The 24667-nt window shown below is 43.5% G+C and overlaps 2 protein-coding genes across 10 annotated transcripts in view; both read right to left on the reverse strand.

Moving 5' to 3' along the window:
- Positions 1-6690, reverse strand: part of Vps26a (VPS26 retromer complex component A) — a 31963-nt gene extending 25273 nt beyond the window's left edge. For 2 of the 3 annotated variants that reach the window (NM_001358543.1, NM_133672.3), the window contains exons 1-2: positions 6543-6690; positions 443-592 (exon numbers count right to left, since the gene is read on the reverse strand). Coding sequence is in view for 2 of the 3 variants with exons in the window: in NM_133672.3 (NP_598433.1) it covers positions 443-592; positions 6543-6545 (153 nt within the window). In the remaining variant the exon portion in view is untranslated. Of the gene's footprint in view, positions 1-442; positions 593-6262; positions 6484-6542 lie in introns of those variants that run through there. The other variant, NM_001113355.1, reaches the window with a different exon arrangement.
- Positions 6691-13717: 7027 nt separating this feature from the next.
- Srgn (serglycin) overlaps positions 13718-24667 on the reverse strand; it is a 33613-nt gene continuing 22663 nt past the window's right edge. For 5 of the 7 annotated variants that reach the window (XM_006513377.4, XM_030244954.1, XM_006513376.4 and 2 more), the window contains 2 exons: positions 17664-17808; positions 14312-14991 (listed from right to left, as the gene is read on the reverse strand). In XM_006513377.4, coding sequence (XP_006513440.1) covers positions 14751-14991; positions 17664-17808 — 386 coding nt within the window. In that variant the 3' untranslated portion in view covers positions 14312-14750. Of the gene's footprint in view, positions 14992-17663; positions 17809-24667 lie in introns of all 7 variants that reach the window. The other 2 variants (NM_001358965.1, NM_011157.3) reach the window with 1 other exon arrangement.

Genomic DNA, 24667 nt, shown 5'->3' on the forward strand with positions numbered 1-24667 from the left:
CAGAGAAGAAGGTATCTTAAATGTATCTAGCCACACAGATACATTCCAAAAGAGCTGAGGCCCACCCCAGTATGAAGAGAAGAGACCAATGGCATATGATAGCACAGAAGAGAAAGCTACATCCCAAGAGTCAGAAAGAGCCCTTCCTATGCCACATCAGACAACCACTCCACAGCTCTCCAACTGTTACAGAAGAAACTTTCCAAAGCTTAAGATACAGTCATTAGCAAAAAATGTTGTGAAATTCAAAGACTCTGGCCCTAAAATCCTTCCACGGAAAGAACGTCCTGTTACTGTTTTTAACCCATCAAAGATTTTAGTTGACAAATTCTATTTCTAATGCAACCATTCAAATTTAGATACAGCACAGACTATTTTGAAAACTAATTCTAATATACTAAAATTATGTAACTGTCAAACAAACTCTCAAACAAAAGCTTACCTTTCCTGAGACAGACTCGCCATCATAGAAGAGATAGTGTTTTTCTACTTTGCCATCCTCAGTTTTCATTTCTGCCATTTTCCTGGTTTCCCCATCATTAAGGGCAACATCAATCTCACAAATGGGACCAAAAAAGCCTCCAAGAAAACTCTGCAATAAAAGAAAAATGCTCATGATTATCATATGAATTTCAAAGTGTAGTGACTTTAGGCAGTCACTACACTTTGAAATTCAAACTTAATTACATTTAACATAAAGCCAAGCAGATTACTAATCTGAATTTACAAGAAATAAAAAAGTTATCAAATTCTACAGCCAAACTGAATTGAGGGACATGCCTTGTTCACCCATGCTGACCGAAAACTAAAGCAACAATCTCACTGAGCACAGCCCACACACAGTTAACTCTGAGGCTCAATCACAATTTGGAGAATAGATTTCATGTTACAATTTTTACTATCAAAACAAACAAACAAAAGAAGAACTTGAACATGCTATTACTTCAACCATTCCCACAAGTAACCTACATAAAAATCAGAATCTAACATCCAAAATGTAGGAACTCAATTCCTTACATCCAAGCTTAAAAAGCTGCATCTTATTACAGCCTTTTGAGGCTCTTTCATCAGAGAAAAAACTTCACAGTCCAAATTACCCCTTTCAAGCTCAGTGTCACAACACTGAGCTAATTACCATAAAACCCTGCTCTATCAGGTCTGGACAGAATGTGTCACACCATGTAAGACTTCTGAGTATACCTGGCACTCATATTAGAAGCTAATAAAAGTCCCATAAATATTTCCAAAGAAAACATATACGCACTGTGATTTCAGATAACTGCCTCCCAGTGGCAAAGCACACTAGCTGGCAATGTAGCAACAAATAGTGAGCAGACCCCAGTCATGGTTCTGACATTAGACACAGCTAACGAGTGCTATGAGCACTAATGACGATGTTCTAGTCTTTAAACCGTAAAGATAGGGCTGGAGAGATGGCTCAGCCGGTAAGAGCACTGACTGCTCTTCCAGGGTCCTGAGTTCATTTCCCAGCAGCCACGTGGTGGCTCACAACCATTTGTAATGTGATCTGGTGCCCTCTTCTGGTGTGTCTGAAGACAGCTACAGTGCACCCATATAAATAAAATTAAAAAAATCTTAAACTGTAAAGATGGTAGCTTCCCATCATATGGACCTATATCCTTCCTTGTGTCTCTGCTTTTAGATGGGGTCCTTCTGTGCTGTTCCATTTACTCTCTACCTAGAAAGCTCGAGCAGTCCTCTAACCTTCCAAGCAGCTAGCCCCACGGGCACAGCCCTCCACATCAGTGCCTGTATTCCCTCTTTGTTCTGCACAAAAACCAAAGCGACTGTTTAAAAACACACATCTGATCATGTTAGGTAAAATAATCTCAAAGAGATAAATACCACAAAATTCTCATATAGAATCTATATTTAGCCACACATATACAAACGTGTGCGCACATCATGAAAGCAGAGGATGACTGGCAAGGAAGGGAGGGGATGATGACAAAGTGGGACTAACAAGTTAAGTACACACTGATACTTAAGTATAAAAGATGTCATATGGAAGCTGGAGAGAGGACCTGAGCTCAGATCCCCAGGACCCATGTGAGAGAAAAGAAGAAAAAAAAAAAAAAAAAAAAAAAGCTGTGTGATTGTGTCCATAACCCCAGCACTGGGACGGATGGAAAGACAGACAGACAGACAGACAGACACACACACACACACACACACACACACGCACCTGATCAGACTATTTCTTTTAAATATTCCAGCAGCTGGAAAGTTTGTAAACTGGACTTACTTTATAAAGTAGTTTGGGGCCAGAGAGAAGGCACCATTAAGTTCTGTGCCTGGAACCAAGACTTATGACCTGAGACCAATCCCTAGAGTCTATATGATAGGCAATTTGTCCTATGACCTCCACACATGCAGTGTGGCAAGTACCCACACACAATAAATGATGGCAAATATTTCTTTAATTAAAAAAAAAATGTAGTTTGGCAGCTAGCCATGGTGGTGAATGACTATATTCTAATCACTTAGGAAGCCAAGGGAGGAGGCATACCAAAAGCTCAAGGCAGCCTAGGCTATCCAGTGAGTTCCAGGACAGCCTAGGCTACAGAATAAGACCTTGTCTAAAAACAGAAGGAAGCACACAACAAAGAACCTATGAGGCTGATGTACAAGTATATATAGATTGGTCTTTTGAGACAGGGTCTCACTACATAGCCTAGGCTGGCCTCAAAATCACAGAGACCCACCTACCTCTGCCTCATGAGTGCTGGTGTTAAAGGAAAGCACCACTATGCTCAACCCAGGTGTTAATACAATAATAATATTTTATCTGAACTCTTGACAGTCACCTTGTAGAACTCATCAGTTTATAAATTTTCTTCACTTATTTTGTTGTGTATAAATGAGTGCTTTAGCCTGCACATAAGTCTGTGCACCACATGCATGGCTAGTGCCTGCAGAACCCAGAGAAGGCATCAGAACCCCTGGCACTACAGTTATATAACTCATATGTTAGCTATCATGGGAGTGCTAAGAATTGAACCTAGGTTCTCTGAGAAAGTTGCCAGTCTCTTAACTATTGAGCCATTTCTCCAGCCCCAATATGTAAAATCTTCATAGGTAACACTGACTTCAAATATGTTATTTTAAACACACATACAATATATTATTTGATGTGGCTTACAGATATACCTACCAGCCCTCCAGATACAATAACCTTAAATGATGAAAATAATTTGTGCAGAAGTTCATCAGATTTGCCTGTCCCCCTTGTCCTAGAGTCACCTGACTCACTCACCCCTTATTGACTGACTCACCTCTGTAAGGGCTTTACCTGATACCCTAACGCAAGCTGGATTCTCCCCCTTTTGTTCTCACAGGCTGAGGAAGTATATGGCTCTCCCTCCGAGCTGTGTACTCTGAGGACAGACATTTTATCTTTGCTCAGCACTGAGAACAAGAGCCTGAACCCTGCTTACAGTACTGTCTACAGGGCCGTCAAATACCTGTGGAGTGCGACTTTTCAGTACACACACGCCACTCTAGTAATAGAAAATAAGTGACTACACACAAGGAAATGAACTGCAATCAGTAACTGTTGGTGAAGCAAGCCCTTCCTCAGAAAACCAGGCTGAGTTGGGGCAAAGTTGAAGTCTGAAACTCATTATGCATCAGATCAGTCCTAAGGAGGACAGATAATGACAGTAAACAAACCAAGGAGCTTCCTAAGGTTATGTAGGTCACAGGTGACACAATGACCAAATTGTTTTCAGTATTCCTATATTAACAAAGGAGATAGTTTCTTTTGTGTGTGTGTGTAAATCTTTTTAAAATTTATGCATTTCTTTTTAATGTATGTGTTCTCTGTCTGCATGCCAGAAGAGGGCATCAGGTCCCTTTATAGATGGTTGTGATCACATGGGTGCCGAGAATTGAATTCAGGACCTTGGGAAGAACAGTCAATATTCTTAACCGCTGAACCCCCATCTCATCAGCCTGCATAAATCCTTTTTTTATTTATGTGTATCTTTTATTGTATTAATGTTTTACCTGAGTGTATATTTGTTTGCTATGTGTGTAGCAGGTCCCTGTAGGGGTCAAAAGAGGATATCAGATTTTTGCAACAGATCCTGTGAGCTCAGATTCTGTGAGCCATTGTGTGAGTGCTGGGAACTGAATCCAGGTTCTCTCAAGGAGAGCAGCCAGTGCTCTTACTGCTGAGCCATCTCTCCAGCCCCCACAAAAGGGACAAATTCAAACAACTAACTAGAAACTAGTACATTTAACATGCTCCAAAGTCACCAACAGCAATTTTCTTTCTGCAATGGTATTTTTTTTGTTTTTGTGGGTTTTTTTTTGAGACTGTGTTTCTCTGTATAGCCCTGGCTGTCCTGGAACTCACTCTGTAGACCAGGCTGGCCTCGAACTCAGAAATCCGCTGGCCTCTGTCTCCCAAGTGCTGGGATCAAAGGCGTGTGCCACCACGCCCAGCTATGAAAGATGTTTTACATGTAAAATGATATATGGCAACTTTTTTCTACATATATTCTCTATGTAACACACCGAAAGGTCTTTTCCAATTTGAAATTTAACATTTAAAGTCACAAATACTATTTTAACAAAATTAAATTGCCACTAAAGCTGCCAAAACACACAAGAAAACACAGTTCTGCAATATTTTTCAATAACAGGGCTGGCTCAATGGTTAGGAGCACTGGCTGCTCTTCCAGAGGACCCAGGTTCAGATTCCCAGCATCCAAATAGCAGCTCACAACTGACTTTAACTACAGTACCAGGAGTGCTGAGGCTTTCTTGAGGCCCTCCAACAAGCACAAGGTGCCAAGACATACATTGTTTAGCATTACCATCTAGCAAAACTACACGTGGATACATAAAAATGTAACAAACTCTGTGGGCACCATTTAAGGAAATTTATTAAGTCTGCTTGATGTAAAGAAACAGAACTTGAAGGAAAGGAAAAACATAATCAAAATATATAGGAAAAAAATTTCAGTAAGAAAAAAACTGAACAGAGCTCAGAGGAACCAAAGCTTCCACAATGTATTCACTTGAGCCCACACACAATGAAACAGCAAATTCTCATACATACATGTGTGCCCATACAAAGGCTTTAAAGCTTTACAATTTCGTTTGACAAATACCTTAAAAATAAAAAAAAAAATTGCTCTTAAACTTAACTAGAAGGGCCGGGCGTGGTGGCGCACGCCTTTAATCCCAGCACTCGGGAGGCAGAGGCAGGCGTATTTCTGAGTTCGAGGCCAGCCTGGTCTACAAAGTGAGCTCCAGGACAGCCAGGGCTATACAGAGAAACCCTGTCTCGAAAAACCAAAAAAAAAAAAAAAAAAAAAAAAACTTAACTAGAAGGACTAATTCAACTAAGTAACCAAGAAGAGAGCAATTTAAGCTTTCTTTTCAAATTATAAACAGTGAAAGGAGGACTCCCTAACAGCCTACTAATTCCTTCTTAGTTATTTACAGCAGTTGTAATTTCCACCTTAAACTAATTTATCTAAACAAATGCTTAACTCTCCAGAGTCTGTAAGCTGCAAGGAAGCAAGCAGTTTGCCTTGTTTATCTGTCCCTGGACTCACCCAAAATACTGTTTAAGAAAACGCTCCCTGAATGAACTTCTCCCCCACCCCCCAAACCCTAGAGAAAGCAAATAATTTCTGACTCAAAGTTATTTAATCAAAGCAACGTTTTAAAAATAGACCTGGCTGGCTGGCTTGAGACGAGAAGTTTCAAGCAGTTTATTAAAAGTGGCGAGCTTGGGAAGAGCGGGTAGTATAAGGGGAGCGCACAGTGGGCTCTCATGGAGTATATGCTAAATAACACGAGCCAAAGGAGCTCTAATCTATAGACCGCGGGCGCGTAGTTAAACACTAGCGCGCCCAACGGTGCTTTCCATTAAGTGTGGTTAAGTGCTCTGATTTTCATCCCTGCCTGGGCTCCCAAGACACTGCAACATCCCAAAGTGCTAAGTTATAGAAATCGCTTAGGGAAGGAAGTGAAACCAAGTGCTTAAATCGGCGTCTGGAGATATAAATGAGGGGTCTCGGCTCCGACACCCTCTTGTCTCCCCTCCCTTCCCCTCCTATTCTACAAGTGCCAAAAGCCTCCACCCGAATCAAGAAATCGCAGAATGTCTCCACAACCAGCTTAAAGAAAATAAGCGGACTCTATCGAGCTCGGGACGAGGAAGGTGAGCAGGTCTCGCCAGAGTCCGGAACTGGGAGAGAGGGCACTGACTGTCCTCGGCTACCTTGGAAGGCGAGGCTGCCGAGCTCCGGCTGGGCGGGCTGCGGGTGCCCAGCCAGGGTCCCCACAGCCGGTCGAGGAAGGCGGGCAGAGGCTCCGACATGGCCGGGACAGTGCCGCCGGCCGCAGGTGCTCAGGCCTGGCCGGGAGCGGGCAGCCGTCAGGCCTCACCGCTCCGCGCCCCTTCCCTGCAGGCTCGGCGCCGCGCCCGCCGTTGGGAGTCCCGCCGCGCGCCCCACGGCCCCGCGGGAGACGACCTCGCAGGCAGGCCGCCGCGCACTCACCATTGTCACCGCCGCCGGGTCGCCCACTCCACTCGGCTTTCCCTCAGAAGAACTCCCAGCCTGGGTGCCTGCGCCCCGCCGCCCGTCACGTGACCGTAGGCCATCAGCCGCACGTGACCACTCCTTTTCCTCTTCTCCCTCCCCCCCCCACCCCGCCCCGCTAGAGGCCCCGCCCTGCTAGAGGCCCCGCCCTTCAGGAAGGCCGTTTCGAGGCGGGGCTCCTCCGCCCCGCCTTTCGGTTGAGGGCGTGGTCTGGGTGGGTGACGTCTGGTGGGAGGAGTCAAAGATCTGTCTTCTCAGTCCAGCAACCCTAGAGCTAGTTGTCACGTGACGAGCCGTGCGCTGTCAAACTCCTCCCTCCGGCACGCCCATTTCCTTTTCCCTAGGGAAACTTGGGGGACTCGAGGGTTTGTGCGGGAGGCGTGTCTTTGCGGGCTTGCTGCAGTTCCGACCTTTGCGCCTGATCTGTTTCCCGCCTCAGCCCCGAGAATTGTTGGCCTCCGAAGAGACGGTTAGGGAGAAAAGCTAATCTTTAAAGCACATCCTTTGCAGTCCACGGATAGCTCGTGACGCAGCCTTCCAAGCCGGAGAGGCAGTACTCTCAAATCGGTTCCGCCCTCCTTACCCCCCCTCCCCGGCAACAGCCCTTCCTAAAAGTTTCGCAAGCGTGCAAAACGCAGCTCTCCAACACTCTGATCCAGTCAGTCATTGTAGTGGAGGCCCAGAAAACCTGAGGATAGATGAAATACTACGAAGGCTTAGGAACTGAACCTTTCATTCAGATTTATGGGCGGAGGGGTGTCATCAGCCCTATCATAACGAAACTCAACTTGGGGAGTAGAGTGTCAAGTTGTAAGTCTAAAATATTTAAAGGTTAAAATGAGGCTTCGGTCTCCAATCGCGACAGAATTCAAATACTGGAAATGAGTCTTTTGTTTGTAAGACAGGGGTTCTCATGTACTCATGTAGACTAGGCTAGCCTCAAGTGGAGAGTGAGCACCTCCAAAGTGCCTTCCCAATGCTGTAATTGCAGGAGTCACTGGTGGTTTTATGCATTGCTGCAGATGGAACACTGCACTTCCTTCATGCATGCAGGAGAAATCTGCCTAAAATGATATTATCTGAAAACAAATCTTAAAGATTGCTATGCCAGGGAGCTTTGGAACGAATGGATGTTTGTGTGTATATTTATTGTTGAGACAGGGTCTCACTAGGTGTCCCAGGCTCCTCTGGAATATGCTATGTAGCCCAGGCTGTCAAGAAACACATCTGTCCTCCTTCAGCCTTCCCAATATTGGAGATTACCTGTCATATTTACAGACGGGTAAAATAGTATGGGGACAGAGAAGGGAGTTTAGATCTCAAAATACTATTGATTAAAACCCTGTGATGCAGATGGCTTGGATGAAGGAGCATCACCCACTCTATAAAGAAGGATAAGTCAGGTATAGAGGTTCATAGCTGTAATCCCAGCTCTCCGGAGACAGAAGAAGTAGAAGAATCGCCATGAATTAAAAGACCCCTGGAGATTACACAGTTAGTCCCCTGAATGACCTGGGCTACAGTGTGAGACCTTGTTACAAGGAAACAAAAGAGAGAAACAATTGCGCATAGTCTAAGATCTGAAAGGTTAACTGTGTTTGTTGGTTCTAGCACCATTTGCTCAAAATACTTTCCCCTGTAAACTGCTGTGGTGTGGTATGCTTGTCAAAAATCTATCGATTGGGGCTAGAGAGATGGCTGAGCTAAGTCAAGAGCACTTGCTGGCTACCCCTTCAGAAGCATGAGATTTGATTCCCAGCATCCAAATAGTGGCTCCTTACCAGGGGGATCTGATGCCCTCTTCTGGTCTCCATGAGCATCACATATGCAGGTTTTGTACAGAAGGTCTGCAAAACCTCCATGCACCCAAAGAAAGACTCAAGGAGGTAAAATAAAAACAATACTGGGTCTTCCATTCATGAGCACTGTGCATTTTTCTAATTTTTACCTTTTTTTAGTGTTCTTCACCAGTGTTTCTAATTTCCAGTGTTATACATTTTTATTAAATTTATCTCTAAGTGCCTGTATTTTTTAACACTATTGTAAATAAAACTAAGTTTTTCATTTTTCAGTTCTTCGTTGTGATGTGTGTAACTTTCCTGTATTGACTGTGTACCCTGCAGTCTTCCTAAATTTCTTTGATGATTTGCTCTAGGCTCACACATACACACACACACACACACACACACCTTTTTTAACCTGGGTTTCTTTTTTCCTTTGTGGAGCTGAGGACTGAACCAGAGCCTCATGGATCCCAATCAACCAGCCTACCACTAAGCCACATCCTCGGCTGTCTTCCTGGAATTTCTTGAAATCCTAGATTGAGCATCCTAAATGGATTTTCACTTTCTTTCCTGTCTTCCATCTGTCTCTTGTTGTTTTCCTTTTTCCTTTTCATGTTTCTTTATTCTGGGAGGTGTATATTACATGGTGTGCATGGAGAGCAGAATTTGTACATGTCACTTCTGGGAATTGAGCCCAGGTCCTCAGGCCTGTCAGCAAACACATTTATCTGATGAGCCATCTCACCTGTCCTTGTTTTTCTTTTTGTCCCAGAAATGGTCTTAGTACATATCTCAGGCTGACGTTAGACTCTTGATTCTCCTGCCTCAGTCCCTGAATGCAAAAATTATATCATGAGCCACCATGTTTGCTCATGTTCCAGTTCTCATGATGATGATGATGAGTTTGTGTGTGTGTGTGTGTGTGTGTGTGTGTGTGTGTGTGTGTGTGTATTGTTTGGCATAGCTCTCCGTGAGCTTTCTCTCTCTCTTTTTTTAAAGATTTACTTATTATTATACATAAGTAGCTGTCTTCAAACACTCCATAAGAGGGCATCAGATCTCGTTATGGATGGTTGTGAGCCTCCATGTGATTGCTGAGATTTGAACTCATGACCTTCAGAAGAGCAGTCAGTGCTCTTAACCACTGAGCCATCTCACCAGCCTCGAGCTTTCTCTTTTAGTGTTCAAACTCCTGTGTAATCTATCCTTGAATTCTATCAAAGTCGGTTTGTGTGACCAACAGAATAGCGTGGTGTGGCTGCCTCAAGCTGCTCCTGACTTGGTTTCTCCTGGACCATTCCCTTCTAACAACATCCACTCCCATGGTGTAAAGCCCCATGGAGAGGACATCTCCCCTCTCTTCTGAAAACAGATGGGAGTACCAACTTTCCAACTATTTTCGAATACCAATGTGGAAACTTTCTTTTTCATCCTTGACCAAGTCTTCAGATGACTCTAGCTCTGGTGAATATCCTAACTGTACTTTTAAAATTTTATTTTTATGTGTGTTAGTGTTTTGCCATAACGTGTGTCTGGGTAAGGATGCCAGATCTCCTGGAATTGGAGTTACAAACAGTTGTGAGCCATGCCTTTAATTTCAGCACTCGGGAGGCAGAGGCAGGCAGATTTCTGAGTTCAAGGCCAGCCTGGTCTACAGAGTGAGTTCCAGGACAGGACAGCCAGGGCTACACAGAAAAACGATGTCTCAAAAAAACAAAACAAAACAAACAAACAAACAAAAAGACTTTCTAAATAGAATTTCCAGATAGTCTACTTAATTTCTGACCTGCATAAACTATAAAAATTCTAAAAATCTATTGCTTTAAGCCACCAAGGTTTTGGGTTTGTTTGGCTTTTTTTTGTTTGGTTCTGGGTTTTGTTTTGTTTTGTTTTTGGAGGGGGTTATCTCACTATCTAGCCTTGGCTGTCCTGCAATGTGTTAATCTTGAATTCACAGATTCACCTGACAAATCTTGGGATTAAAGATACAGATAAGCCATAGAGTTTTAAGGTGATTAATTATGTAGCAATAAATAATAAGGCTGGACATGGTGGCACATGCCTTTAATCACAGTGCTCAAGAAGCTAAGGCAGGTGGATCTCTGAGTTTGAGGTCAGCCTGGTGTACAAAGCAAGTCCAGGATAGCCAGGGCTTGTAACACAGAGAAACCCTGTCTTGAAACCAACACCTCCTCCTCCCCCCCCCAAAAAAAACCCAATAAGTAAAGAATGTATGCTAACATTTTCAATTCTCAAGAGCTCTTATTCTTAATTAGTATTCTGTCCTTGTGAAAACAAAACACCGAGTAATCACAAATATCCAAATAGCAAAAAAAAAAAAAAACAAAAAACAAAAAACAAAAGGATGCATTTTACATCAATCACTGAGGCAATTTCCCCCATAAAAAATTTCATATCAGAGGCTAAAGGGATGGCTCAACAGTTAAGAGCACTTGCTTCTCTCACAAAGGACCCAACTTTGGTTCCACTATCCACGTGGTGTCTCAGAACTGTCTGTAACTCCAGTTTCAAAGGACCTTAGGTTCTCCCTGTGGTACTCGGTACACTGCAGCTTCTGTAAACCATTTATGACTCATGCAATAGGTAACAGAGTTATAGGCAGCACTGTCACTGATGAGCCATTGGGCCCTAAGGAACCATCAGTTCTACACAGCAACGCTAACGAGGGGAGAAGGCAGATTAGCAAAAGATAGAGCTATGTGGATACCTTTTAAATTTATCTACCTTTATTTTATGTGCATTGGTGTTTTGCCTGCATGTATGTCTGTGTGAGAGCATCAGATCTTGAAGTTACAGATGGTTGTGAGCCACCATGTGGTTGATGGGATCTGAACTCAGGATCTCTGGAAGAGCAGTCAGTGCCCTTAACCACTGAGCCATTTCTCCAACCCCTATATTGATAAACAGTGACTGAAATACTAAGACAATGCACTGAGAGAATGGCAACTCACAGCTTTGGGGAAAAACACATAATAAAAATGTATTATAGTTATTTGTGTTTGCACCGCTAAATAGTGAATGGTCATAAATAGTATTCCTGTTTTGATCCTTGGCTAAACATAGTAAAACTATTAAGAGGAACCTCCATAGGCCTCCCAAGTGTCACATGTCCTTTCTCTCAGCTGTGCAGCAGCCCCGTCTCGTGATTAACGTCATTACTTCAAGGTGAGTCCTATTTTGGGCTCTCATCCCTTGGCATAAATGGCTTAAAATGCCACGCCTAAAGTTCAGTGGAACTCTCACAATGGACCCTAGTGGAAATAGCTCCCCATTGAGCCGTAACATTGGTTCTACCTTCCTTTCTGTTGCTGTAATAAAATATTCTGGCTGAAGCAACTTCGAAGAGGGAAGGAAGTAGTCACCATTCTGGGCCACAGTCTGTGATGGTTTGTACATTCTTGGATCAGGGAGTGGCACCATCTGAAGTTGTGGCCTTGTTGGAATAGGTGTGGCCTGGTTGGAATGGGTGTATCACTGTGGGTGTGGGTATAAGATCCTCACCCTAGTTGCCTGGAAGTCAGTCTTCCACTAGCAGCCTTTGGATGAAGACATAGAACTCTCAGCTCCTCCTGCACCATGCCTGCCTGGATGCTGCTATGCTCCCACCTTGATGATAATGGACTGAACCTCTGAACCTGTAAGCCAGCCCCAATTAAATGTTGTTTTTTTATAAGACTTGCCTTGGTCATGGTGTCTGTTCACAGCAGTAAAACCCTAACTAAGACACAGTCCATCACTGAGAGAAGTCAGAGCAGGAACTCCTGGCAGGAGTCTGAAGTAGAAAGTATAAATGAAGGCTTTCTGACTGCCAGCTTTCTCACAGGTCAGCTTTCTTTTAAAAAAAAAAATAGGGCTGGTGAGATGGCTCAGTGGGTAAGAGCACCCGACTGCTCTTCCGGGAAGTTCAAATCCCAGCAACCACATGGTGGCTCACAACCACCCGTAATGAGATCCGATGCCCTCTTCTGGTGCGTCTGAAGACAGCTACAGTGTACTTACATATAATAAATAAATAAATAAATCTTTAAAAAAATATATATATATATACATAAGTACGCTGTAACTGTCTTCAGACACACCAGAAGAGGGCATCGGATCTCATTAAAGGGTGGTTGTGAGTCACCATGTGGTTGCTGGGATTTGAATTCAGGACCTTCGGAAGAGCAGTCAGTGTTCTTGCCCACTGTGATATCTCGCCAGCCCCAACAGGTCAGCTTTCTTATAGACCACCTGCCTAGTAATGGTGACACCCACAGTGGGCTAGGACGTCCTATATCAATTAACAAGCAAGGCAATCCCCCACAGGTCAATCTGATCTGGGCAATTTCTCAATGGAGGGTTTCTTCTTAGATGACTCTTACGCTTCGTGGAGTTGACAAAGTTAACTATAGTAACATATAAGTCTGAGAAAACAGTTTCAGCAATGGAAAGCACAAAGTCTCTCAGTTATATACGATGCAAATAAGTCTATTTCTGCTCTTCCATTCTTAGATGATGTATTCTGCCTATTAAGGGCACAGAGGGCTGGTGAGATCGCTCAGTGGTTAAAAGCACTGACAGCTCTTCCCGAGGTCACGAGTTCAATTCCCAGCAACCACATCGTGGCTCACAACCATCTGTAATGGGAAACAAATAGAAAAACCTGTGGGATGGAGCGAGGAGTGAGCTGGGCCGGAGAGTGAGCAAGGGCTGGAGCAAGAGGGAGAAGGGAAGAGGGGAAAAATAAGGCACTGAAAGAACTCAGAAACTGTAAACAACAATTATTTCTGAAAGGTATGATTATAATAAACTTTCGTGTTTTTGTAAAAAAAAGAAGGGGGGCACAGAATCAGAGATGGCTCTTGCTTTAGTTTGGGAGGTATTTTCCATGTGCTTTTTACAAAGATTTTTAAATGTATTATTTTATGTGTACAAATGTCTTTGCCTCTATGTATGTGTGTCTTTGCCTCTATGTGTGCATCATATGCATGTCTGCTATGTCCCATAGCTAGAAAGGGACAGCAGATCTCCTGCTGCAAGCTGCCATGTGAGTTCCAAAAAGTAAACCTGGATTCTCTACAAAACAGCCAGTGTTCCTAACCACTGAGCAATCTCTCCAGCTTACAAAAACAGCCAGTGTTCCTAACCACTGAGCCATCTCTCCAGCCTACAAAAACAGCCAGTGTTCCTAACCACTGAGCAATCTCTCCAGCCTACAAAAACAGCCAGTGTTCCTAACCACTGAGCAATCTCTCCAGCCTACAAAAACAGCCAGTGTTCCTAACCACTGAGCCATCTCTCCAGCCTACAATATCATGTATTTATATACACATTTTATATCATATTGTATGTTATCAATTACATACACTTTTTATTATATTATTTATATTAAATATCACCTACACCAATATTATATACTGTATTATAAAATTATTATATATTAATATGTATAATATGATTGATTATTTTTTCAAAGTAACTATTCCCTGGATTAGAACAGGAAGTTCCAGATGACATCTCCCCCCTTTGGTTATATGTTCACTTTAATGGAGTAACATTTGACCCTGAACAGGCATCTAGACAAAGGTAAAGCATTATGAGCCGTTGAGACCACAACTCCATGTTATTTGAGGCGTTAAGTTTCTAACTTTAAAACCCACAACAACCCCGGGGGTGGGGTGGGGGGTGGCGCATGCCTTTAATCCCAGCACTTGGGAGGCAGAAGCATGAGGATTTCTGAATCTAGCCATCCTGGTCTACAGAGTGAGTTACAGGACAACCTGTCCTGGAAACCCTGTCTCAAAAACAACAACAAAAAACAAACAAACAAACAAACAAAAAACCCACAACATTTTTCGATAACATTTGGTCTTCCCTGTCACATCCAATGGCCACAGCTCAATATCTACCCCTCACCATGTAAACCATGTCACATAGCCACGGTAGGAGGCCACTGTGTTTCACTTTATTTTCTTTTTAATCACATAAAGGAATATATTTGTAATTCACAATGCGAGTTGGGTTCCTGAACACTTTAGGTATGAAAGATTGTTCATCAACTTGCTATCAAATTAAAATTTTCAAAACCAGTATGGCTTTGAAAGTTATTGTATAATAATGGGGGTGTGTGTTAATTTCTTAAATGTTGATTCAATACACATAAATGCAGGCATTTTCCAGAACAACAAGATAGGTAACAGCATTAAAGCATAATTCCTTACGAGTTAATGAGGAAAGGGGTAACAGGATTCAAGAGTCTTTTCCAGGCATTTTAAATTTTCTGTAAAACTCTTTATCCTGAGACTGGTCATTTAAACGTGGTACACTAAGTATACTGAATACATTGTTCCACATGGAGGTGGGGAGACAGAGACCGTCACATTCATATAATAAAATCGTCTTCTGGTTGGTCTTGGTTTTGCTCAGTGAGAATCCTGTCAAAAGGCTTATAGTTGAAATAGACAATATTGCTTTCATCTGTTGGCTGGTATTCCCATTCCATGTCACCTAGGAAGCCACTTCCGGAGCCGGAACCCGAGCCAGAGCCGGAGCCAGAGCCGGAGCCCGAACCTGACCCATAGTCATCATAATTGGAGATGAAATCTTTTGAGGGTCCTTCCATCCTAAAATACAAAGAAAAAAATTATAAAGTTCTACTTATAATGTAATTTCAATATTTTAATATAAAGAAATACACTAGGTGTGGAGTACACACAAAGTATTGCAGCTTTTGGGTAGTAGTGGTGGTAGGGTAAGAACTTAGAGTCATACTTGGATCCATAGTGAACTGCAGCCAGCACGGGCTACTGAGCCCTTTCTCAAAAAAGAAAACAAAAAGTGGCGGAGGTGGGGTGGGGTGGGGTGGGGTGGGTTAGGGGACGGGGGAGTGGGGGGCAACATGGAAATAAATTCAGGCACCCAGTTGTTCAAATTCGAAGAGCTAAAATCTGCTTCAGCACTTCAAAACAAAGAGGCAGGACTGAAGAGACAACTCTGGGGTTCAGAGCCATTGCTACTCTCACAGGGGAGCTGGGTTTGGGACTCAGCATCTACACGGATCAAAAGGGAAAGCAGCTATGGAAACAACCTGGGTAAGGTGGATGGATGGCAGGAAGCCACAGAAGGAACTGTTTCAAAGGAAGCGGTGGGTCAGTCATTTTGAAAGGCAGGAAAGGGGTCAAGAAGCCTAAAAATAGAGATTCAATCAATAGATGTGTCGATCACCAGGCAGACACACTCAGGATTGAAGGCTGGAGCAGAAATCCAACTGTGTGTGTTGATGAGCGGGGGGTGGGGGGTTGGAGGCTGAGGCTTGGGGTTGGGGGTTGGAAGTGGGGCTAAAACAACCATAAGCATCCCTTCTATGAGGTGCTAAAGTGCCAAGTATGGTGGCACATGCCTTTACTCCCAGCATTTAAGAGGCCGAGGCAGGTAGATCTCTGAGTTCAAGGCCAGGACAACCAGGAGGGCTATATAGTGAGATGAGACTCTGTTCTCAAACAAACAAACAAAAAATCAATCTGATTCAATAAAGAGCAGAGTGGAGAAATAGCTATAGGTGTTCAGAGTCGAGGGAGGGAGTCTCTTCCATGTCAAGAAGCTGTAGAATATATCTGCATACTGATGGGAGATGCCAGACCCAGAGAGGGACCTGGAGAAAGGAAGTCTGAGACAAGGGGGTGGGTACAGGGTACGGGAAAACTGAACAATTTAACACAAGGAAACTTCTTAAACATGGCATAGTAGAGAAGTGAAATCAACAAGAGATAGCAAAGAGGACCAACAGGCATCTTCCCTCACTAGCCAACAAGACGGCTCATCACAAACGTGCCTGCTGCCAAGCCTTGACTTAAGTTCAAGCCCCCAGGCAACAACTTATTCCCGTGAGCGGTCCTCCAACCTCCACACATACCCTGAGATGTGTTCATGCGCGTGAATATGCTTGCCCAAGTGAGAAACCAAAGTTTGCTTCTTTTGGATAGTACAAGGTGACTTGAGGCAAGCTATGTAGCCGAGCCTGGACTTGAACTCCCAACCGCCTTGGTTTCTCCATTTAGAGGAGTGTGTCACCATGCCTAGCTGACTTTGGGTCCTAACAGTATCTGTTTGTATATCATTGTGTGGTGGTTGTATATGCTTGGCCCAAGGAGTGGCACTATCAAGAGGTGTGGCCTTGTTGAACAAGGGTGTCACTGTGGGGATGGGCTTAGAGAGCTAGCTGCCTAAAGATGTCAGACTGCTAGCAGCCTTCAGATGTAGATGTAGAACTCTCAGCTCCTCCTGCACCATGCCTGCCTGGATGCTGCCATGCTCCCACCTTGATGATAATGGACTGAACCTCCGAACCTGTAAGCCAGACCCAATTAAATGTTGTCCCTATAAGAGTTGCCTTGGTTGGGGCTGGAGAGATGGCTCAGCAGTTAAGAGCACTGACTGCTCTTCCGAAGGTCGTGAGTTCAAATCCCAGCAACCACATGATGGCTCACAACCATTGTAATGAGATCTGATGCCCTCTTTTGGTGTCTCTGAAGACAGCTACAGTGTATCTACAGTATACTTAGATATAATAATAAATAAATCTTTTTAAAAAATTAAAATAAAAGAGTTGCCTTGGTCATGGTGTCTGTTCTCAGCAGTGAAACCCTAAGTAAGACACACTGCTTTTCCAGAACACATTGAGTGGCAAGTTGTTCACAAAGTAAAACCAGTAAACAGTAATGACAAATAGAACAGATGAAGCAAAGTCAAAGGGTCCATTTCAGTATTTAATAAATGTGTTCCAATGAAGCACAAAAAAAAAAAAAAACCCTCCAAAAAAACCCCACAAGAAACAGCTGTGGTGCTGTGGTAGCACACACCTTTAATCCCAGAGGTAAGCTGATCTCTGTGAGTTCAAGTCTAGCCTGGTCTACATAGCAAGTTCTAGGCTAGCATAGCCTAGTATAGTAAAAAACCATAGTAAAAATCCTTTCTCAAAAACAAATAAATAAATAATAAAATAAAAAATAAAAAAATCTAACTCAACTCAATTTTAATATATAAACACTTTATTTGCCTAAAGAAAATTATATTCAATCCTTTCCAACATATGTTGGGGCAAATACTTTCCAAGGCTTATCGCTGCTGCCCACAAGAAACCCTTATAAAAACATGGATGAGTCCATGTTCATTGGCACATCTCTTGCTTCAGCACACATGGCCCACTTTTGCTCTCTGTGGAGTAGTTTTTACCACAGCAAGAACCTGAAATGAAACACTCAGGCGCTCCTGTGAGATCGAATGAAAGTCTACTTACAAAACAGGATTATTCATGGGAGGGCCGATGTTATTGGATTCATCTATTAGGTCAAACTGTGGTCCCTTCTCCTCGATGCAGTTCGCAAAAAAGCCATTCGGTTTGCAGCGGACCCACTGGTACCTGGCTCTCCGAGCAGGATAACCTGTGCGAACAAGGAACCCACGTGGGTGATAAACATCTTTCAGTCGGCTTCCTTAGAATTGGTTACACTGTCTCTAACAAGGTAATTACATGGATTGTACATTTGGCAGGTCGCAGGGGTTTTGTTGTTGTTGTTTGGTTGGTTTTTTTGGTTTTTGGGTTTTTTTGTGGTTTTTCGAGACAGGGTTTCTCTGTGTAGCCCTGGCTGTCCTGGAACTCACTTTGTAGACCAAGATGGCTTTGAACTCAGAAATCCGCCTGCCTCTACGTCCTGAGTGCTGGGATTAAAGGTGTGCGCCACCACGGCAGGTTTTTTTTTGATTAATTTATTTTATGTATATGGGTACACTGTAGCTGTACAGATGGTTGTGAGCCATCATGTGGTTGTTGGGTATTGATTTAGGACCTCTGCTCTTCCCGGTCAACCCAGCTCGCTCTGGTCGGCCCTGCTCGCCCAGGCCCAAATATTATTTATTATTTTAAGCAAGTACATTGTAGCTGTCTTAGACGCACCAGAAGAAGTCGTCAGATTTCATTACAGATGGTTGTGAGCCACCTTGTGGTTGCTGGGATTTGAACTCAGGATCTTCGGAAGAGCAGTGAGTGCTCTTACCCACTGAACCATCTCGCCAGCCCAGGGTCACAGGTTTTATGTCCAACAATGCCTGTGACAGACACTGTCATTCTCATGGTTCTTCTTCACAATAGCACCTGGCTCTGTACAATAGGGCCAGTGAGGTGGTTCAGCGGGTAGAGGTGTTTGCTGCTGAGCCCGAAGATCCGAGTTCAAATCCCAGGATCCACATGAGGGGAGGGGAGAACTAACAAGTTGTCCCACAAATTGTCCTCCGACTTAGGCACACGTACACACCCATGCTCGTGCATTTGGGCACACTCACACATACGCACACCACACTAAATACAGGCACCCACACACACACACACACACACACACCAGAAATAAAACAAACAAAAAATAAAAATAAAAAGGAAAGGGTTAAAATAGAATAACTTTGGGAGTGAGCGGCTGAGAGAGGAGGCTCAGCTCTGGCCTCCCCCCCCCCCCCCCGCCCCCGAAGGTTCTGGAACCTTGACCTCTGAACTTGCACTTTAAAGGCCAGTGGTATCCTAAGTTTGTCACAAAAATTAAATACAAAAAAAAAGAAAAAATTTAAATAAGAAGATTCATATAAAACCTTAAAATAATGTCAAGGCATTGTAGTAACTCTTTAATTTATTAACTTTTTGTACACAGACTTGGGCCATATTCTAGGCCCTCTTAGATCTTAATTTTTTTTTTCTTTTTCTTTTTTGAGACAGGGTCTCACTATGTAGCCCCGGCTGTCCCTGTTACTGTTACTTACTCTGTATATCAGGCTGACTTGGAACTCAGAGATCTGCCTCCCAAGTGCTGGGCTTAAAGGCCTGTGCCACCACAGTCGTGGAGTTCCTGATCCTCCTGCCTCATTATTGTCAGTGTTGGTATCACAAGTGTGCCCTTCCATGCCCAGAACCATTGTCACATTTGTATCTTTATCTCCACATTACACACAGGCTCATGGAGGAGTCAGGATTGAAATACCTGAGCCCCAAAGCCTGCCTTTTCTTCTTTTTTTTAATAGAGACAACTCATCCCCCACACTCTCCTTGTTGCTGTTATGAGATGGGGTTTTGCTATGTAGCCCAGGTTAACCTTGAATGGGGAAAAGAGCTTCCCCCCCTTTCCCCAGTACAAGGGAGGAGGCTCTTTATATATCTTTATCTTATTTAAAATTTTTTCTTTTCTTTTTCATATTTAATTTTTGTGACAAACTTAGGATACCACTGGGGATCTGATTCCCTCCTGTGGTCTCTGCAGGCACCAGGCATGCACAGACTAAAGTACCATACCCATTAAAAAATAAAAATTAAAAAAATAAAATAAAATTAGCTGGGTGTGGTGGCGCACCTTTAATCCCAAGCACTTGGGAGGCAGAGGCAGGTGGATTTCTGAGTTTGAGGCCAGCCTGGTCTACAAAGTGAGTTCCAGGACAGCCGGGGCTTTACAGAGAAACCTGTCTCAAAAAATCAAAAATTAATTAATTAATTAATTAAATTTTAAAAAGGATAAAATCATGTTAAAAAAGAAAAAGCTAGGTTCTCGGAATGGTGGCCACAGCTTTCCAAATGCTGGTCTCCCTGTTAAGGAGGACAACGCTGCCCTTTTTCTGAGAGTAAACCTCTTGGAGAGAGACTGGGTCACCTCTTAGGACCGCTCTGGTTCTCTGGTTATGGTCAATAACGCTATGGCAACGAGTTCTTGATTCAAGGGGGATGAAAGCCCGTCAACACAAGACTTTGCACACAGCCCATGTTCAATGCATTTTAAAGCCGCCCCCCTCCCCGCACTGTCCCCACTTGATATTCTAAGACATCTAGCTTTGACTTTTGAGTCTATTGTGGTGAGAATTAGAGGGGTGTAGAGCAGCCTGTTGTCCAGCAGAGGGCGGTATGTTCCCACATCAGCTGTCGAGAGAAACTTCGTCCAATAAAATCATAGTCTTCTCGATCTACGGTTGCCTGTTTCTGCAGCATTGTGTTTCCTTCCTCCTTTTTTTTTTTTTTTTTTTTTTTTTTTTCTTTAGCAGCCGTATTTTTTTAAGTTAAAAAAAAGTAAAAAGAATAAGTGCATTGTACTTGAACATATTAAAACATCATCATTTAATACACAATTAACATTAAAGTTACAAGTGAGATATTTTATACTGTTTTAACCCAACTCTTCCAAAGTGTGCTTATTTTGAACTCACATGTCAGTCTCGACTCATCGTATTTCTTAGTTTTTGTTTTTGATTTTGTTTTTTGTTTGGTTTCTCAAGACAGGGTTTCTCTGTGGAGCCCTGACAGAAATCTGCCTACCTCTGCCTCTCAAGTGTTGGGGATTCAAGACATGAGCCACCACCTGACTCAATCAATATTTTAAGTGCCCAGTAGTCACATGTGGCTGCTGGCTACTGGACAGGATAGGGCACTGCCCTCTGCAAGTGGCTGATGCCCTGAGAAAAATGTGTGCTTGGATGGAAAGTTCTCCAAAGAGCTAACTGAATGTTGTTATTTCCCCTTCAGGGTCAAGATCAAACCCAGAGCATCAGGCATCCTCTGCAAGGGCACTACCACTGAGGGGCATCCCGGGCCCACGATACAAGGGGGCACCCCAGTCAACGACCGCATCTTCCCACTAGTGAAAACGAAACGAAAACTGTAACTCTGGCAGATTAAGCAAATATATTTCTGAAATAGAAAGGACTCCCCCCCACCCCCTCCAAAACTCAACATATTTGGGAGGTGGGAAAGTTTTTCTCCAAAGCCAACGCTGATGGTTACACAATCTGTGACCATAGGAAAACCCAGCCCTGTGAGTTGGAGAGTGAGCTGTATAGCTTAGAAACTGACTCTTAGTAGAATGGCTTCACAGCTAGTGAAAGGCAGGGGAGGCAGCTCAGTTGGTAAAGTTCTGATATGCACTAAATCCTAGGCTTCCCCCTGCCCCCAGCTCTGCACAAAGCAGATATGGTGTCATACACCGGAAACAAAGGCAAGAGGATCAAAAGGTCAAGGCCATTCTCATCTATACACCAAGTTCAAGGTCATCATGAGCATCGTGAGACCCTGTCTAACAATAAGAAATCAGCAGGTAGCTGGAGAGATGGCTCAGCGGTCAAGATCACTGACTGTCTTCCAGAGGTCCTGAGTTCAATTCCCAGCAATCTCATAGTGGCTCACAACCATCCATAATGGGATCCGATGCCTTCTTCTGGAGTGTCTGAAGACAGCTACAGTGTACTCATATGTATAAAATAAATAAATAAATCTTGAGAAAGAAAGAAAGAAAGAAAGAAAGAAAGAAAGAAAGAAAGAAAGAAAGGAAGGAAGAAAGAAAGAAAGAAAGAAATCAAAGCTGCTGCTTGCAAATGTCTGTGATCCCAGCACTTGAGAAGATCGGCAAGGTGGAGTGGAGTGGCCACATATTCAAGGCCAGGCCAGTCTACATAGAAGGTTCAAAGTTAGCCAGGGATACACGCTGTGGCTCCGTCTCAAGAAACAAACAAATACGTAAAAGGACAGGACTCAGTTACTAAAGGGCTTGCTGTCCATGCACAAGCACTTGACTTTTATCCAAGACCCTACAAACGGGAGGGCTGGTTGTATCCACTTTTAACCCCAGCAACGGGGAGGGTGGAAACAGGGAAGTGCCTGGGCTCTCTGGCCAGCCAGTCTAACCTAACCTGTGAGTTCCAGGCAAATGACAGACCTGTCTCAAAGGAGATGGACAGTGTCCCTGAGGATGTCCCGAAAGCGGTCATGTGGCCTCCCTGTGGGTGTGCATGCTCACCCACATATGCACACACCCAAGGTCATAAGATAACAAATAATAAAACAAGAAAGAAAGCAATCGAAAGGAAAAGTTGTCCCATTCTGAAACCCACCCAGTTTTTACACTAATTAAATTAATGGCACATTAAAATAAAGAACACAGTTACAGATAGCGAATTCCTGACATAGCTGTGCTTGGGCGTGGGAAGGCTGTGAAAAGACTGAAATTCTGACCCTTGAAGCTCTGAGACTATCTGGACTTTCTCTTGCTTGAAGTGCTATAAACCTCTAATAATTACCGCTATTGTTTGTTTGGTTTGTTTTGTTCTGTTTTTATTATACTGATATGTGTGTGTCCATGTCCCAGGGATCAAAATCAGGTCATCAGACATGGTGGCCATGGTCTTTACTCACTGGGCTGCCTTGCCAGCCATTTTAAAAAATATTGTTCTTAACTCTTTTTTATCGTTTTCTTACAATGTATTTTGATCATGTTTCTCCTCAGCTTCTTCCCCACCAACTTCATCTCTCCTCTCTCTCTCTCTCTCTCTCTCTCTCTCTCTCTCTCTCTGCCTCTCTGTATGGAACTCACTATGTAGGCCAGGCTGGCTTCAAAAATCATAAGTATCTACTTTCCTCTGCCCACCAAATGCAGAAACTAAAGGTATGTGCGCTCCCACCTCCACCGCACTCCGGCCACCCCATACCCTCTGCACACACTCACACACTCACTAGCTCTGCCTCACAAGAAGACAAGCAGAGCAACTCTCCCAAACAGGCCTTCTATCTCAATATTTGGCTTTCCACACCTCCTACCAGGTGGAAATTTACTAATATCCTAATCTTCTGGCCTCCCTGGGAATCTTGCTATGGATGCAGAAAAACTTAAGTAGAAACTGTCAAAGGGGAAGTTTAAAAAAATGCCCCCCCCAAGAGACTAATCTGATTTACTTTTCTAAAAAAAGGGGGAGGTGGGGGGGGGCGGAGATGGCTCTCTGGATAAGAGCATTGATTGCTCTTCCAGAGGTCCTGAGTTGAATTCCCAGCAACCACATGGTGGCTCACAACCATCTATAAGGAGATCCGATGCTCTCTTCTGGTGTGTCTGAAGACAGTGATAGTGTACTCATATACATGAAATAAAAAAAGTATTTTTTAAAAAAACAAAACAGTAACGTTCAGGCAACGGCTGTTATCTATATTGGAGCTACTTCCTTTTGGCCTATCAATGCCACAGGATGGGCAAGCTTCCCCCCTGGGGCATGGTCTGACAGGCTATAAAAAACTCCAAATTTACTTTCGGTTTATTCTCACCTCTACAGGAAACATAGCAAAGGCTGCAGAGGAAAAACAAAATAAAAAAAAAACATGTTTGTCTATTTGTCTGTCTGTTTGTTTTAAATTAAAAAGGGGCTGGAGACAGGGGCTCTGTGGTTAAGAGCACTGGCTACTCTTGCAGAAGACCTGGGTTCAATTCCCAGCACTTACTTGGCAGCTCACAACCATCTGTAACTCCAGTTCTTAGGGCTCTGACACACTCTTTTGGCCTCCCTCGGCACCTTGTACACAGACATATATACAGGCAAAATCCCTTTGCACATAAATAAAATAAAATAATAATATAATAATAATAGAACCTGAATGACCCTTGAGCAGTCTAGAAACTTATTTCTGACCTCCAAACTGAATGACTTATTAGCTCACTCCCACAGGCCTAGAGCAAACCACACCCATATTTAGCAAGGGGCTGATGTAAGGAGCCTGTGAGACAGTGGTTGTCAGTTCCGGTCAGTTCTCGTCATAAATTCCTCCTCAGGGCCAGAGAGAGGGTCGTTATTGGGCAGTGATTACAAAATCACTTTACCAACAGCTGTGCTCATGAGTGGACCTGGTATTGTTCCTGTCGGGGGGGGGGGGGGGGCGCCTAGCCTCGGCTCCTTGACTACACCTGCTCATGCATTTTTTCATCTTGTCTCTTTGTGAACATGTTGCTTTGTTTGAGACAGGGTCTCAGATAGTCCAAGGCTCACTATTTGTCTGGGGATGGCCTTTCACTTCTGATCCTCTCACCTTGGGAGCCCCACCTCCCAAGTGTTTTATGAGCATTAAGAAGGATAAGTAAAAAAGGTAATGCAAAGTAGGAGCCAAGGGCCTCGCCTAGGTGACAGTCCCCCGGGAGCCTCTATTAAGTAGATTAGCCATCACTGTTATCACCCACTCGCAGATTGCACATGTTTCCTTGTACTGGATACCATTTTACATCGTGGTTTTAGCTGGATTTGTAGAAATAAAGTATGTTACGGGAATTATTTATACATAAGAAAGATTTTTTTTCCCACGTGAACTAACCTACAAGTGCCTCCAATGTGACAACATTGGAAACATGGTCACTGAAGAGGTCAAAATGGGACCATTAGGGTGGCCTATGTCCAACAGGACAGTGTCCTTCTAAGGAGAGAATAATGGGGAATAGAGAAGGGGGGCTGTGTGAAAAGACACAGGCACCA

The sequence above is a fragment of the Mus musculus genome, chromosome 10 (genome assembly GCF_000001635.26).
Source record: "Mus musculus strain C57BL/6J chromosome 10, GRCm38.p6 C57BL/6J".
In the NCBI taxonomy this organism is placed as follows: Eukaryota; Metazoa; Chordata; class Mammalia; order Rodentia; family Muridae; genus Mus; species Mus musculus.